Source organism: Fomitopsis serialis, assembly GCF_022376445.1.
Source record: "Fomitopsis serialis strain Sig1Antser10 chromosome Unknown B0H18scaffold_3, whole genome shotgun sequence".
Classification (NCBI taxonomy): Eukaryota; Fungi; Basidiomycota; class Agaricomycetes; order Polyporales; family Fomitopsidaceae; genus Fomitopsis; species Fomitopsis serialis.
In genome coordinates, this window is record NW_025954963.1 from 1,464,308 (window position 1) to 1,477,908 (window position 13,601).

At 55.8% G+C, this 13,601-nt stretch overlaps 7 protein-coding genes across 7 annotated transcripts; 3 read left to right on the forward strand and 4 right to left on the reverse strand.

The window, feature by feature from the left end:
• Positions 1-107: 107 nt before the first annotated feature.
• On the reverse strand, positions 108-2,869 carry B0H18DRAFT_974685 (Sec1-like protein). Its single transcript, XM_048044025.1, is given in 11 exon segments — positions 108-472; positions 526-678; positions 734-972; positions 1,037-1,195; positions 1,254-1,576; positions 1,617-1,619; positions 1,633-1,831; positions 1,884-2,111; positions 2,162-2,241; positions 2,301-2,496; positions 2,553-2,869. The coding sequence occupies 11 exon segments, from the start codon at positions 2,640-2,642 to the stop codon at positions 205-207; spliced, it is 1,938 nt and encodes a 645-aa protein (XP_047899982.1). The 5' UTR covers positions 2,643-2,869; the 3' UTR covers positions 108-204.
• A 377-nt stretch (positions 2,870-3,246) lies between these two features.
• B0H18DRAFT_863711 (uncharacterized protein) lies at positions 3,247-3,599 on the forward strand (the record flags this gene model as incomplete). The annotated part of the gene is made up of 2 exons (XM_048039741.1): positions 3,247-3,447; positions 3,510-3,599. Coding segments are annotated over 2 exons (291 nt in total), but the record flags the coding sequence as incomplete, so codon positions are not given.
• A 118-nt stretch (positions 3,600-3,717) lies between these two features.
• On the reverse strand, positions 3,718-4,644 carry B0H18DRAFT_1082107 (opioid growth factor receptor conserved region-domain-containing protein; the record flags this gene model as incomplete). Its single annotated transcript, XM_048031485.1, has 5 exons — positions 3,718-3,795; positions 3,816-4,051; positions 4,101-4,315; positions 4,380-4,433; positions 4,493-4,644. The coding sequence occupies 5 exons, from the start codon at positions 4,642-4,644 to the stop codon at positions 3,718-3,720; spliced, it is 735 nt and encodes a 244-aa protein (XP_047899984.1).
• Positions 4,645-4,829: 185 nt separating this feature from the next.
• B0H18DRAFT_327754 (uncharacterized protein) lies at positions 4,830-6,724 on the forward strand. The gene is made up of 6 exons (XM_048037599.1): positions 4,830-4,955; positions 5,007-5,165; positions 5,221-5,241; positions 5,290-5,478; positions 5,530-6,252; positions 6,304-6,724. The coding sequence occupies exons 1-6, from the start codon at positions 4,887-4,889 to the stop codon at positions 6,409-6,411; spliced, it is 1,269 nt and encodes a 422-aa protein (XP_047899985.1). The 5' UTR covers positions 4,830-4,886; the 3' UTR covers positions 6,412-6,724.
• On the reverse strand, positions 6,725-9,495 carry B0H18DRAFT_1165256 (uncharacterized protein; the record flags this gene model as incomplete). The annotated part of the gene is made up of 8 exons (XM_048035842.1): positions 6,725-7,589; positions 7,643-7,768; positions 7,792-8,068; positions 8,162-8,273; positions 8,315-8,973; positions 9,031-9,282; positions 9,336-9,418; positions 9,474-9,495. The coding sequence occupies 8 exons, from the start codon at positions 9,493-9,495 to the stop codon at positions 6,736-6,738; spliced, it is 2,385 nt and encodes a 794-aa protein (XP_047899986.1). The 3' UTR covers positions 6,725-6,735.
• Positions 9,496-10,133: 638 nt separating this feature from the next.
• Positions 10,134-11,110, forward strand: B0H18DRAFT_868366 (uncharacterized protein; the record flags this gene model as incomplete). The annotated part of the gene is made up of 3 exons (XM_048039937.1): positions 10,134-10,510; positions 10,565-10,613; positions 10,670-11,110. The coding sequence occupies 3 exons, from the start codon at positions 10,134-10,136 to the stop codon at positions 11,108-11,110; spliced, it is 867 nt and encodes a 288-aa protein (XP_047899987.1).
• An 870-nt stretch (positions 11,111-11,980) lies between these two features.
• Positions 11,981-13,313, reverse strand: B0H18DRAFT_327837 (uncharacterized protein). Its single transcript, XM_048037600.1, has 6 exons — positions 13,156-13,313; positions 12,947-13,094; positions 12,854-12,885; positions 12,622-12,795; positions 12,234-12,566; positions 11,981-12,162 (listed from the first exon to the last, which is right to left on the reverse strand). Exons 2-6 carry the CDS (start codon positions 12,954-12,956, stop codon positions 12,136-12,138), a joined length of 576 nt encoding a protein of 191 aa, XP_047899988.1. The 5' UTR covers positions 12,957-13,094; positions 13,156-13,313; the 3' UTR covers positions 11,981-12,135.
• Between the last annotated feature and the right edge of the window lie 288 nt (positions 13,314-13,601).

The window sequence follows — 13,601 nt, forward strand, 5'->3', positions numbered from 1 at the left end:
CGCGGGCACGTGCCTCCTCGAGGCCAGTCTGGCTGTGACTCTAGATCTTTCAGAGTTCATTCCGAGCTTAAGTTCTCAGTTTGTTGTCGGGGGACCAGCACGACGAAGAAATTGAGGCTATCTCGCATTCACGAACAATGTAAGACTAGGTATTCATGGTCCGATCCAACCAACAGCACTCGCAGCCGAGCACTGGCATCCGAACTACCGTGGCTCTTGCGATGCTATTCGATCTACGCCCTGCCGCACCTTTCCAAAGAGGTTTCTCACACCGTCCGTTATGCCATCCGCCTGCAGGCTCACGCCTTCCCCGCTCGTCCTGTACACACCAGTTCCGGCTGGTCCTCCTAAGCTCACATTGACACCGCCCAGGTTGAGGTTCAGAGATGGCATCGTGCTCGAACTCCCTGGAGGAGGCTCGTATACCGACGAGGGGAAGTTGACTGCTGCAGAGCGTATCATCTCCACGAAGCTGATGATGGCGTCAATGAGCCATCGCCGAAGCCCAGATTGTAGGGCACTCACCTGGACGAGTTGTGGACACATGTCCCGCCCAGAAGAAGACGTGTCCCCGCGGAAGAGGCACCACTTTGCGTTGACTCTTGATTCAGCATTGCAATGACGCGGGCTTCAGCATAGGTTGTCCCGCCGATCATGAAGATGATCACGTCCTGCGGTCTGAGAGTAGGCAGGTCACAGCTCAGTGGATAGCATTTCGTTCAGCACAACGCACCGCTGAAGACTGGCATTCGGTCCAGCGCCGTCAAGGAAGGGATGGCTAGTGTCACGGAGACGGCCCCTGAACAGATCCTCAAGTGTCTCGGCTAAGTGTGGCTGGTGCTGCATATACACATTCTCCACGCCCTTCAGACCCTTCAGCGCTGAACGACCCTTGGCGAATAATGACTCGGCGGAAAACAAATCGTCTTGTCGCTGATCCGAGCCGGCAATGTTGAGGATCATATAGACGAGCTAGACAGAATATGCGTTTGACGCTGTTCAATGCTTCATCTAGGCCGACAGTACAACGACTCACCTTAGCGTCCTCACGGTTGACCCCATTTTCGAGCATCAGGTTGATGAGCGAAGCCACGTTATTTGCTTGTGATTTCTGGTACCGCAGGGCGTACAAAATGACAAGGCGCAGCTTATTCCACGGTTGAATTATGGGGTTGGTGATGAGTGCCTGCACGCTCTATATCCCAAGGCCGACATCAACGCCTGACCCGAGCGAGCGAACTCGATGAACTCACCCTCAAGTCCGCCCCAGACCCAGTGGCCAGCCCTTGCTCGACCTCTCCAAGATCCAACATCTTGTCTCGCTCCACTAACCGGCTGAGCTCGCCCACGAGCGCGACATGCTTGCTGACGTTTCCGCCGAGCTTGCGGAACTCGGGGTACTCTTCGACAAAGCGCTTCATATCGCTGATCGAGTTGATAGACTGCGGGTTGTGAGCAAGGGAGTGAGACTGGTATGACTGCACGTAGGCTTTGAGGGAGGTCCCGAGGTCGCCGAAGGTGGCGAGGTGGTGTGCTTGGAAGAAAGGATCGGTGGAGGGCGTAAGGGTGACTTCCTGCACAAAGGTTGGCATCGGCAAAGACATGTATGCATAGTCTCACGGCATACCTTTAGCTCTGGTCGGATGTCAGGTACGAGGCTAAGGTCTACCCGGCCGTTCTGGATACCGAATAGCTCATGCACCATAGCTTGGTATGTCCATTGCGAAAGCAGAGGCGTGACAGGATCATTTCGTCGATCCAGAATCAAGAGAAGTGGGGGCACTTGGGTCAACCTGAAGTCAAACAAGGACGACTCCGACTGCATCCTATGCTACATCTCCAGGTGAGCCTGCAACGACGAGACAATTTCATGAACCTCTTACCTGGATCTCTACTCCGAGTTTCTTCGCCATCGGACTCGACCGCTCGTAGCGGATTACCGGCTTCTTCTTCAAGCTCAACAGGACAGACGTCACACCCTGCACGGCGCGCTCGAGCGCTTTCGGATCCCAAGAGTTGGGCGACGAGCCGTAGAGGGGTTGCGAGGCGTTTGGCATGTGGTTAAGGGAGAACAGGCACGGGAGGATTGGTGCGTAGTCTGCAAAATATTCCTTGTATGTGTATCAGGGGATACGCCTCCAGCGAGATGCGCTCCACTCACCTGCACCTCCCGCACAACCTCATACTCGTCAGCGTCCGCTAATCGCTCGATGGTGGTCTTGCTAAGGATGTTGCTGAAGTCTGGCGGCACGATGGTGTGAATGGGTGCAGCTACCAGAATCAGCGCATGATTCACCCACACAGGTAGTATTCGCCGTACTTCGGCTCTCGCAGTTCCGCTTCCAGTGCCTCGAGACTGTCCTCACTCGTCTGGAGGAAGCATACGCACTTCATGTGCGGCATCCGGTCGCGTTTTGTGTTGTCGATCTTGTCTGTAAGATACACTTGGTGGGAGAGCAAGGTCGACTGTGTTACTGCCAATGATACGATGGGTGTCTGGCGAGACGACGTCACAACCCCGGCGAAGCATAGATGGACGTCTCGCGACGCACCGTATGGCCGTCGAGTATCAGGACCTTCATCGTCTGGGGCTCAGAGATGAGCTTCGTAAGATACGTCTCCACGGCTTTGACGACGTCCATGGTGGCTCAATGAATGGGAGCAAGAATCTGGGGTATGGCCGAAACGGTCGAGCGTAGCTGCGTATGGGCTTAGACTTCTTCGAGGGCCAGAACACTACAGCTTGGACACTCGCTGCACCACAGAACCGAGCTCGTATGCCACTTCACTGCTTTGCACGCGCGCAGCTACGAGTCACAGCGACAGGGAAATAGGCTGAAGGATAGGAGGACGTAGAGGTTGACCACAGGTGTGAGTAGTGCTGTGCGCCGCGTCACAGCGCGTCGAGTGCACGCGTAGGCGCCCATGTGCGATCATGGTCACGGTCCGCCCTGGTCGGACGTCTGCCTCCACTTGTCTTTCCCCTTTTTCACACAAATCGAGGTCTAGCAACAACTCGTCAATGACAGCACACACACGCAAAACCAACTCTTGCAAAGGCCTAATGTTTCGGAACACGACAATGATGACTTTTTGATGACGCGATGCAGATTCGATAAAGTTCCCGCCCCCGAACTCTGTGTACCTGGCTGCCTCTCTTCCTCTATTTCCGTCTTGCCATACACAGTGGATGCTCAAACCATGGAATCTCCGTCTACTTCACAGCCTCCATCTCCAGGGTCTCCATCGCCGATACCCGCCGACTTTCCTGGCGGCGAGCTTTCGAACGCGCTGAAGGAACATTCATTTGGGATATCTCGTTTCGAGATCGTGCACACATCGTCTCATGAGGCGAGGGCACGCATCACACTCCTAGACGAGAGAGAAGTAACGATAGTGCTTACGACGAATGGATATAATGTGCGTCGGGAGGTCCTGCTGAACGCTGTGCATGTGCCTTACCATCTCATTTGCACGCGCAGATTGTGGAAGACGCTCAGTCTCCAGAGAGGACATTCGAAAGCCTCGACGATCTACTGGTATCAGTTAGTCCTCAATATAGGGAGATCCAGCAGCAGGCACTGTTGACCAAACTACAATTGCTGGCGGAGAGTCAAGGTCAACTAGAGGAATCCTGACCACAATGCTATGTAATTTACAGAAGCAATATAGGTTCCAATGTCATGCCCCTCGATGACACGGCAACTCTGGACTCACCTATTGCTCTGTATCCACTGCGCTGAGCTCTGCCAACTTGCCCGTTTCTTTCCGTCTGTTCAACGCCTCCACATACATCTCTCTTATGAACTCTCCACGTTCTCCTCCCTCACGTTGCGTATCATCTCGCCGATCCACTTCCGCTCTTCTTCGTTCCGCACACAATTCGCCCACCATCGGTCCATGCTGCTCCGGATGCCAGACGTGTTGAGTTCGCCATGCTCGCTCTGCTCGGCAAGGATAAAGAGCAGAAAGCCCGTGTTCAGCCGTTCCAGTCCGAGGATAGAGAGGCATTTAAGTATCCGCGAGATACGGAGGTAGTTATGCGAGGAACCTGCGTCTCGGTCGTGTCAGGTCGCGAGAATAAGTGGCGTATAACTTACGAGTCAGATTTTTGTAGCGATCCTTGTAGTTCTTGTCCGATCTGGCGAGCAGACCAGTCTCGCTGTCTTCGAGGCGCATCCCATAGAAGTCCAGCATCAACCTGTACGAACGCAGAACGCGCTCCACGATCGTCTCGTCGGCCTTCATGGCCTCCACCTCATGCCGTTGCAGTGGTTGGGACTCATAATTCATGCCATGCTCCGGGATAGGGAAGCTAACGGAATAGCGCATGCCTCATTCGACCAGTTATCCAAGAGTGCATGAGGGACATCACATACAGCCATTGAATGAATCCGTGCTTGTACTCCAGCTTCGAGTAATCTCCGCGCCACCTGCATACGAGCGCGACACTAAGCTAACCAACTCATAGGTCAAGCCAGCAGATGCTCACTGCTTGTGCAGGTCGTCGATATAGAGATTGTCTGGACGGCATCGCAGCTTGTTGGAGTAGAATCGCAAGTTGTCTGAGAACGACGGGTTGTCGCTGTTATCGGGGTAATCTTCCAGGAACTCGCGGACGTCTCTCGGTATAGATGCAGACATGCTGGAGAGAAATCTAGACGAAGCAACCAGCTGGATCCGTTTCGAAGGTACACGAGCAAAGCGGCCGACTGAAAGCATCAAGTGGCGTGGCTTGAGCGCGAGGGAGGCGCGTCGCGCTGCAAATCAAAATGAATTTGACTGTGAGGGTGTGGCCGATCAGATTCACAGACAATTCAACGTGCCTACGATTTGTTACGTTCCCCACTTCAGTCAAATTGATCCCTGCATCCAGCCGACCTGCGATGCCACCTACACCATCGTCCATCATCTCCGACGCCCTCAACTCGCTATCCAAGGCCGCAAACCTCGCTGTGAGCTCTCTGTCGTTTCAGTGGCGTTCAACCATCTCAGGCGTGCCCTAGCTCGCTACTGTCGAAGAACAAGCACGGACGGATGTCACGCGCGCGAATGCCGAGGTTTCGGAGGCGCGTCGCGAGCGGGACGACGCGCTGAAGACTCTGCGCGACCTCAGGCTGCAGGAGAAGAGTTGGGAGCGTCGAGAGGAGTCGTGGAAGGCTTCGGTGCGTGTTTCAGGACTGTACCAATGTTTCAGAGAACCGACTACGCTCGCTGCAGGTTGATAAAGCCGAGCTTACAGTCAGTTTTTCGCCTTTGTGACCTGCTCTACCCCTGACAGTCTTACAGGTTAAACACCAAGCTGAGACGATATCCCATTTACGCGCCGAGTCTGCTCAATGGAAAGCACAACTAACGAGGCTCGAGGAGACATCTCGCCAAGAAGTCAACGACTGGAAAGAACGTTGCCTGCATGCCGAACAGGAGCGGTGTCAGTTATCCTCCCGGATAGATGAACTTGTCGCAGAACAGCTAGCGGTGTGTGCGAGTTGTCGACAACTTCCCCTCCATAACTCAATCTTGCAGCAGTACAACACACAGGCTAATGCAGCTCTGGGTGCTCTTGCCTCACGGTCTCCCTACCCAGACCTCTTCGAGCTATCTAGCTCGTCTACGAAGCGCGCTTCCACCTCATCCGTTGCCCCGCCTCTCAACAAACGACAGACGTCCCTAGCCCAAGCACCTGACCATGACGCTCCGCCTCCAGCGCGGAAGACCAGGCCAGTGCAGACACCATCCAAACACGCCTCCCAGATCGACCGTCCCGTCGACCCTCCTCCCTCACGCACGCCAAAGCATAAGTCTCAGCCCACCGAGCCCCCGCCGGCGGCCACCAAGGCACCACGCACGCCGAACACACCTCGCGCCACACCGATATCGCGCGCCGCACAGAACTCACACTCACACTCGCATCCACCACCACCTGAGCCATCAAGCTCGGTCCCACAGCAGCGTGTGATTCGTCGCGTGCAAGCGGTGATCTCCGTCCCTGTGAAGGAAGAAGAAGAGTCAGATGTTGAGCCCTTCGAGTCTGACGCGTCAGGCTCGGCGTACGAGCCGGAGGACGAGCAGCCTGTGCTGAAGCGAAACAACAGACGGGCGACCGCCGGTCAAAGGCAATCGCGGGCCAGGCGAGTGGTCGAGGATGAGGACGAGGGCGAGGAGGAGACACGAAGTCATCGTCATGTTCGGCCCGGTCGTTACGTTCTAGAGGACGAGGATGACACGGACGAGCTCGCAATGGGTCGCGAGGTGCGTCTCTCGTTAACTGCGATCCTGGTGCGGATCCCAATCTACTGGCAGGATGAGTTTGACCCTCCTCAACAAACGACGCCCAGGACAAAGACAAAGACGGCGCGGACGCCTGCAACACATCTCCGAAGAAACGAAAGCTTGATGTCGATCAAGTGAATGGCACCGCTGGTCGGGCAACTACCAAAGTTGCGCGAAAGAAGTAAGCTGCCACCATGAACATCACGAGCAGAATGTGTGTGTATTCCTCATTACCCCATCGTGTCTCCATGTCTCTGCTATAGCAATTGCCGTTGTATCATACATACATGTTATGCCTCATCTACAAGTAACCGGGGTGTACGTCTGCAGTCATAAGAATATACGTGGTCAGGCTCATGAGGGGGATGCTGGTGGGAGTGTGCTGCTACCGGGATACGTGAGTCTCATAATTTATGTGCTATGTCCGTATCATGTCCGTATCGTCCGCTTGGGCTTAGATAGTCAGAAGAGAAAATGCGTCAACATCGCTCCAGCGACTCCGAGTCCAGCAGCCACGCCGCGGGCAACGCGCTCTCTTCGACCCACGCCGTGCAGAAGAAGAGCGTGCTCCTCCCGTAGCTCACGGATCTGTATATTCCAGCGGTGCATCACCTCCTCCTTCTCCGCCACCAATGCGGCTATCTGCCCCTGATAGTCATTGTGAAGCTGCGCAATGATCCCGTCCTTTGTACGATCGAGCGAGCCAGTGCTGTGCTGGTAGTTCTCAAGCGTCGCCTTCAAGGTGTTGACGTCTTGCTTAGCCGATGCAAGAGCTGCATTTGCGGCCGCAAGGTCGCCACGAACCGCGCGGAGCTCAGCGTCTCGTTTCTCGATTTCCTGGAGGGACTGCTTTACCTGCTGCTGCAGCGCTGACCTATGCTTGCCATGGAGTTCGTCGACGGCAGCCTGGTGCGTCGCGCGGAGCTGCTTGGCCTCGTCCGCCCGCTTCTTGTTGCTGTCTTCGGCCTGCAGGAGATGACGACGGGCTTGCTCGTTGCTCGTGTTGAGCTTCTTGGTTAGGGCGTTCCGCGCCTCGCGGACATCGGCGAGCTCCTTGGACAGTCGTGCGATCTCCTGGTCCTTCTCGTCGGCCGCGGAGAGGCGTGGGCGCACGGTATCCAACTCCGTCTGTAGCGTCTTGGCCTGCTGCGACGCCCGGGAGAGCTCGGCGGAAAGGCGAGCGACTGTCTGCTCTTTCTCCCTTCGGAGGCCAGGCTCTTTTGACGGATCGCGTCGGACTCCATTTGCAACGCCCTGGCCCTTTGCGAGGAGTGGGATAGCGCTGCCTTGCACTCTGCGTACGCTTCCTCTGTCCCCTTGAGGACGTTGTTCAGCTGAGTGATGCGGCCCTTGGCTTGATCGCACTCACTCTCCAGCTGAGTGATCTGTACGCCGCCGGCCTCGACCATCTGGTCTAGCTCGGAGACCCTCGAGTACGCAGCGTCGGCTTTGCGTTGCATGTCAGCCTTATCGACGAGCAATCGGACAGCTCGTCCTGATGGGCGGCATGGAGCTGACGGATCTCGTCCTGAAGGGCCCGGGCGGTGCTCTCCAGCTCCTTCGCATGGCGATCTGTGGCAAGGAAGGTCTCCCGAAGGGCGGCTTGAGACTCGCGAGCGTGTGACAAGTCCGCGGACAGTCCTTCGATGACTTCAGCTTTCGCCCGCTCGATCTCTGCCGTTCGCTGACCAGCTTCCTCCAGCTGAACCTTGGCGGCATCGAGTTCCCGCAGGGCAGACCCAAGAGCGCCCTCCGCCTCAGACAACTCAGCTTGCAGCTCCTGAAGTGTCGTTTCCTGTTCGTCATATGAGTTTTGAAAGCGTCCGCTTCGGTCACGAATCGCTCGCATTCGTCTCGGAGCTCCTCGAGCTCTCGTGCAGCCGCGTACACCGGTGTTGGAGTTCATCGCGCTCGTTGACGAATGTGTCGATCTCTTTCTGATGTGAGGCGTGAACATCCCGGAGCTCGCGCTCTTGGCTCTCTTCCTGCGACTGCATATACTACTTAGAGGATGCAACATAGGGGCGAAGTGTTGACATACCTGGAGCTCGGCTGCCAGCTTATCAACCTGTCCCTCGAGTTCAGCGTAGCCCTGTGCGTGACGTTTCTCAAGCTCCTCGAGTTTGCGAAGGTGCGCATCGGCATCGGCACGAGCCTGCCCTTCGCCTGGTCAAGCGCATCAGCGCTCCTGGCGAGTTCAGCCGCCAGCTCTTCAACCTGCATCGACCGACCCGCCGACTCAACGCGGGTGGCGTCCAACTCATCGGAGAGTCTGCGGGAGTCTTCCCGCGCTGCCTGCAGGTCGACTTCCTTGGCCTCGACCGTATTGGCCATCTCCTCCATAGCCGCCGCCGCCTTGTCTAGCTCTGCCTCGAGCGCCTTCACACGGCAGAGGTAGTCCTCGCTTCGTCGGTCTAGCTCCGCGCGCTCCTTCGTCACGATGGAGAGGTCGAGCTCAAGATCCGCTGCGCGGTCGGACTGCGCATCTCGCTCGTCGCGCGTGGTGGTCAGCTCTGAGGCCAAGGTTTGCAGCCGCCGAGTTACTTCCTGTATTGCCGCGTCTCTGGCTGCGATGACTTCCTCGTCTTGGCCATGCTGTGTTTTCAGCTTGTCGCGATCTTCCTCGACCGACTTCAGGCGTTGCTCAGTCGAGAGACGTGCTGCGCGCTCTGTCTCGAGCGTCGACATCGACTCAGCGACCTAAAGGAACCAGGGTGAGCATGCGATCTAACGTTCGAAGTCTGAGGTCAGATGTACCTGCCGTCGGGCATCCTCGAGCTGAGAAGACTGTTCCGCATGGTCGTGCCGCGCATCGTCAGAGCGTCTCAACGCTTCAGCCAGGTCGGTTTGGAGTTTCGCTTTTGCGTCCTCCGCAGCTTGCAAGGCTGCATCTGCGTTGCTAGACTCTGCTTGCGCTGCCTCCAGCGACGAAGAGAGTGTCCGGACACGTTCCTCGAGCGAATCGACGGCTCGTGTCTTTGCATCTAGTGCTGCTGTCGTCTCGTCAAGCTAGACGACACATCATCAGTCAACGTTTTCCCAGGATGCCAGGGAACGCATACCTTGGTTTGGAGGTCGCCGACTAGCTGCTTGGTCTCTCCTTTAGAAGTCTTAGATGCTCTAGACAGTAAGCTCTTCGTATCCCCTAAGTTACCACAGTCGATGAGCACATAGCTAAGGGAGTTTGAGGGCCTGAAGACCTACCGTCGGCGTTGGCTGCATCGTTAGGCTTCCTCCATAATAAATTAGTGAAATAAGAATTTTGACGCGTTGGTTGCTTCGGAGGCATGATAGGTCGTGGCCGTAGAATATGTAACAGTGTCTGAGTTCAGGAGAAAGGGAGATCGTTGCAAACGACAGTGGAAGGTATGAGAGGTACAGGTCAAGAAGTTCGCGTGCTACCTGAGCAGTGCGGCGAGCGAGAAAAGAGGTTCAGGAGCGGATGTGAAGGAATGCAATGTACCCTCGCCCGCTCCAGGAGGGCACCAGGCAGTAATCCTCATTACCGTCGGCACCCGTCCGAAATGAAGGAAGCGTGAACCATCCCCTTAGCCTCATGTCATACATGAGTGGGTGCGGTCCTGTGAAACGTGGAGGTTACTGTGCTTTGGCGCATGCACCTGGCTGTGCACAGAGCGAAGACTGCAACGTGGATGGCACTGTCTAGAACGCTTGATGTGTCAACGGGGGTCGATTACTGTAAGTAAGGTGAAATACCTATCGCGCTGCTCGTATCTTGCAATTGAAGCGATGCTTAGTCGACCGAGCAATGGCCCCACGGCGTGCTCGTCAGAGCGGCCCGGAACGCCTGAATTCTACGGGTAGAATCAGCAACTCGTCTGAATGTGGGAGCCGTCCGTATGCCTCGTTTCACTCACTGCCACCGACTACTCCGCACGTCCGCAGTTCAAACACCTCGCGATGTCCTAACCAGCCTCTATTACTTCCGTGCGCTCGATGACCGCGCGCCTTATCAATACGTGCACGATCCTCCTGCAGGCATCGCAAAGGAGAACCTCGGTGTTCAGGCGTATCCGGTCAAGATCGACGATGCACGAGGCAGGGAGATTGAGTTTACGTTGGATAACAGCGGATTCCAATTCATCACGCACGTCAGCGAGGAAAGGCAGTTCGACGATGAACAGTGTATCAGGACGACCTATTATCGCGAAATTGTAGAACTGCTGAAACGCGCGACTGCTGCGAAGCGAGTTCACGTATTCGACCACACGATCAGGTTAGTAGTCGATCGTACTTAGGGGTACGTGTACTTGAGATTGAGATGTCACAGGACAAAACAGACAGAGATCGGACAGAGAAGTCCAAATCGTGGCCCTGTGGTCCGTTGACTCCGTGCCCAACATGCTTGGAGGCTGCATGTTGACACTTTTCATAGGAACGAGTGCACGTCGACCAAACGTTTGACGCTGCACTCCATCGCGTACGGCACGAGCTACCAGACGAAGCAGATCGGCTCCTCCAACGGCGAATACGCATCGTCAACGTCTGGAGGCCCATCCACCACCCCGTCGCACACAAGCCACTGGCCGTTTCGGATTGGCGTTCCGTCGACAAGGAACATGACCTCGTTCCTGTTCGGCTCATCTACCCCGACCGCGAGAGTAGCTCGTTCAGCGTGCGGTACAACTGCGCCCACCGCTGGTACTACCTCTCGAATCAGACTCCTGATGAGGTCATCTTGATCAAGTGCTATGACTCCGCGGTAGACAGAGCTAGGTTGGCTCCCCATTCGGCATTCGTGGACAGTGGTAGCTCGCCGTCGGCCCCGCACAGGCATTCCATCGAGGTGAGATGCCTCGTGTTCGACACGGAGTAGTAGAATGCATGTTACGCACCGTACTCGCACCAATCTAATCCTCCGCGATGTCATTTGGTCACCAGCTGCCATCATGACGCTCTGACTGCGGCTTTCTAGCCAACTGGCGGCCACCGCCCTGAAGGTCTCATGTCATATTCCCTTGCCATTACGTGCAGCATCGAGGTCCAGTGGAGAGTGCGACTTTTCCTCGGTTTCTGTGTGCTATGCAAGCGACGAGCGTACTAAGAAAGAGTGGTTGCAGTACAGAATGATCGATTACAGTGAACTTGTGTTGAGCGCCAAATTACGTTTACAGCCAGCTCGGCATCCTACGCACTGAGCCCGGCCGGCGGCGAGGTCGGTGGGGGCCCAGTATGATTCCCTAAGTACCACACACATTCGCGTCTGCCAGTGAAGCTAGTGAAGGACTGCCAGTGCATTACAGGAACGCGGGCGTAATCATTACGTCGACTAGTCCAAGCCGTACACAACTTAGTCCAAGCCATACACTCCCTGACCTCCGAGGAGGAACTACATGATATTCGAGACAACACAAGTACAGATACGCATGAGTCGCGCGGAAACGAGACGTTAGCGAATAGAAGATGGATGCTTGGGGCGCGTGAGTGCTTTCGTCGTCGCTTTTGGTACAAACCATTCCTACTAGTGGACTGAGGCCCAGTTCCCCCAGCCCTTCAGTAGTAGGAACATGGATAACACCAGCACTGGCAGTAGGAACAACGCCGCCACTACCTTGATAGGCCATCCAAATCTGATCACGATGACGTCCAGATCAAAAGGACTTGCAGTCATCGTGCTTGATGCGTGGGCACTGTTCTGTTGTCATCACACCGCATCAGTAAAGCAGGCGTCGCATAACTGCGAGCACCGTACCGATTTGCCCATGGAGAGCAGTCGCACAATGGGCTCGTACACTGTCTTCAGCATCACGCCGAACTTGGTTCCTGTGTGAGAGTCTAGAGACGGCTGTGACACCGTGGGCAGACTTGATCGCGCCGTTATTCCAGCCGTGAGAGATTCGATTATATCATCTTGTGTTGCCCCCACTTCTTTGAGGATATTGAGCTGCCGTTCAGATCTTCAGACCTTCTTCGATCACAGCTTGACACGGTAGACTTACCCCCAAGACCGCCGTGGCGCAACGTTCTTTCAACAAGATCACCTCGTCGACGCGGTACTTGAGCTCTTGACGGGTGGTAGCGAGTTCCTCTTGGAGGGCGTTCCTGGCCTCTCGCGCGGCCTCCGAGGCTGCGTTCGCGTCGAGATACTTGGCATGCGCGATCTCCGCCTCACGTTTGAGATCGTCCCGCTCGCGTTCTAGCTCTGACATGGCCTTCGTCGTGGCTTCGTCTATGACTTGTCGCGCATGCCGCTCGATCTCAGCCAGCGGCTGTTGAAAAGAGGCCGTCAGTCTGTCTTGAACAGCGGCGCCGATAAGCTGTGTTTCGGCCGACTGGGGGTTGCGTCACTGGCAGAGCCCTTCGCAAATGAACTGGTAGGAGACTTACCTCTCGTTTCAGCTCTTGTAAAGCTTCACGCATACTCTCCGCATTCTCCAGAGCTCTGTCGCGTTCTGAAAGTGCCTTCCCTACTTCGACCCTGAGCGCGTTGCACTGGGCCTCGAGATCGTTGAGCGCATCTTCACTGATACGAAGTGAAGCACGGGCCTCGCCCACAGGCAGCTATTTCCGCTCGTTGTCAGTATGCCGAGTGCCACAGAGAATAGGATAAGTGTCGTACCTGACGCTGCAGGTAGTCCGGGTTGAGGGGATCTGTCCAAGCGTGACATGCACATCAGAGAATGCTCTGAGATAATGCGTCGATCGCACTCGCCTCCACCCATGCTATACGCTCCTTTGTACCCTGAGTGGCTGTATGGAGGAGGAGCAATGCCTGTGACATGTGTGTGATCGAAGACTTGCGGCAGCGAAGGTGGATACGCACGAAGATGCTCTCAACGGCCAGTCAGGAAGTAGATGGACTATGATGTGCGCACGTCTTCTGAGTGAAGTGTTGTCGACCGTATTTATATGCTACTGCACCTCCTGCAAGTCTCAGACCGCGTAAGGTGCCGATGCCACCGCGCGACCTAGTAAAGAACAATCGGATGAAGAACGTGGACGAGACATATTCACTGAGGCAGAACTCATGGCTGAGTGGGTTCAGAGAGCTAAATGAGGGGACAATGAGACGTCGTGGATTGGCCGCAGTGCAGGGCGGCCTCGGGAATGGCCCAAAATGGCCCACTACGCCACCACGTGATCGCCCACGTCTGGACATAGCCGCGTTAGCTCGGCTCGGAAATCTGACTGTCTCTTGTCCTCGTACTTATAGCTAAGTACTGCTCTTAGAGCAGCTGCTTCGTGTCGTCTAGTGCATACTCACGCAACAGCGACCTCCGCCTGCCGCAAACACGCTCGTAGTACGAGCCGGCACACCCTACTACTGGTTCGCGGTCTGAAATCACTATGATATGCGAGGGTTGTCT

Coding starts and splice junctions, on each gene's coding strand:
- B0H18DRAFT_974685 (XM_048044025.1), bottom strand. CDS start 2,642: ATGGACGTCGTCAAAGCCGTGGAGACGTATCTTACGAAGCTCATCTCT. Junction 2,112..2,161: donor AGGTTGTGCGGGAGGTGCAG/GTGAGTGGAGCG, acceptor TACACATACAAG/GAATATTTTGCAGACTACGC. Junction 1,832..1,883: donor AACTCGGAGTAGAGATCCAG/GTAAGAGGTTCA, acceptor CTGGAGATGTAG/CATAGGATGCAGTCGGAGTC.
- B0H18DRAFT_327754 (XM_048037599.1), top strand. CDS start 4,887: ATGCCACCTACACCATCGTCCATCATCTCCGACGCCCTCAACTCGCTA. Junction 5,166..5,220: donor AGGAGTCGTGGAAGGCTTCG/GTGCGTGTTTCA, acceptor CGCTCGCTGCAG/GTTGATAAAGCCGAGCTTAC. Junction 5,242..5,289: donor TTGATAAAGCCGAGCTTACA/GTCAGTTTTTCG, acceptor ACAGTCTTACAG/GTTAAACACCAAGCTGAGAC.
- B0H18DRAFT_327837 (XM_048037600.1), bottom strand. Junction 12,796..12,853: donor CGGACTACCTGCAGCGTCAG/GTACGACACTTA, acceptor GAGCGGAAATAG/CTGCCTGTGGGCGAGGCCCG. Junction 12,567..12,621: donor TACAAGAGCTGAAACGAGAG/GTAAGTCTCCTA, acceptor CGCAACCCCCAG/TCGGCCGAAACACAGCTTAT.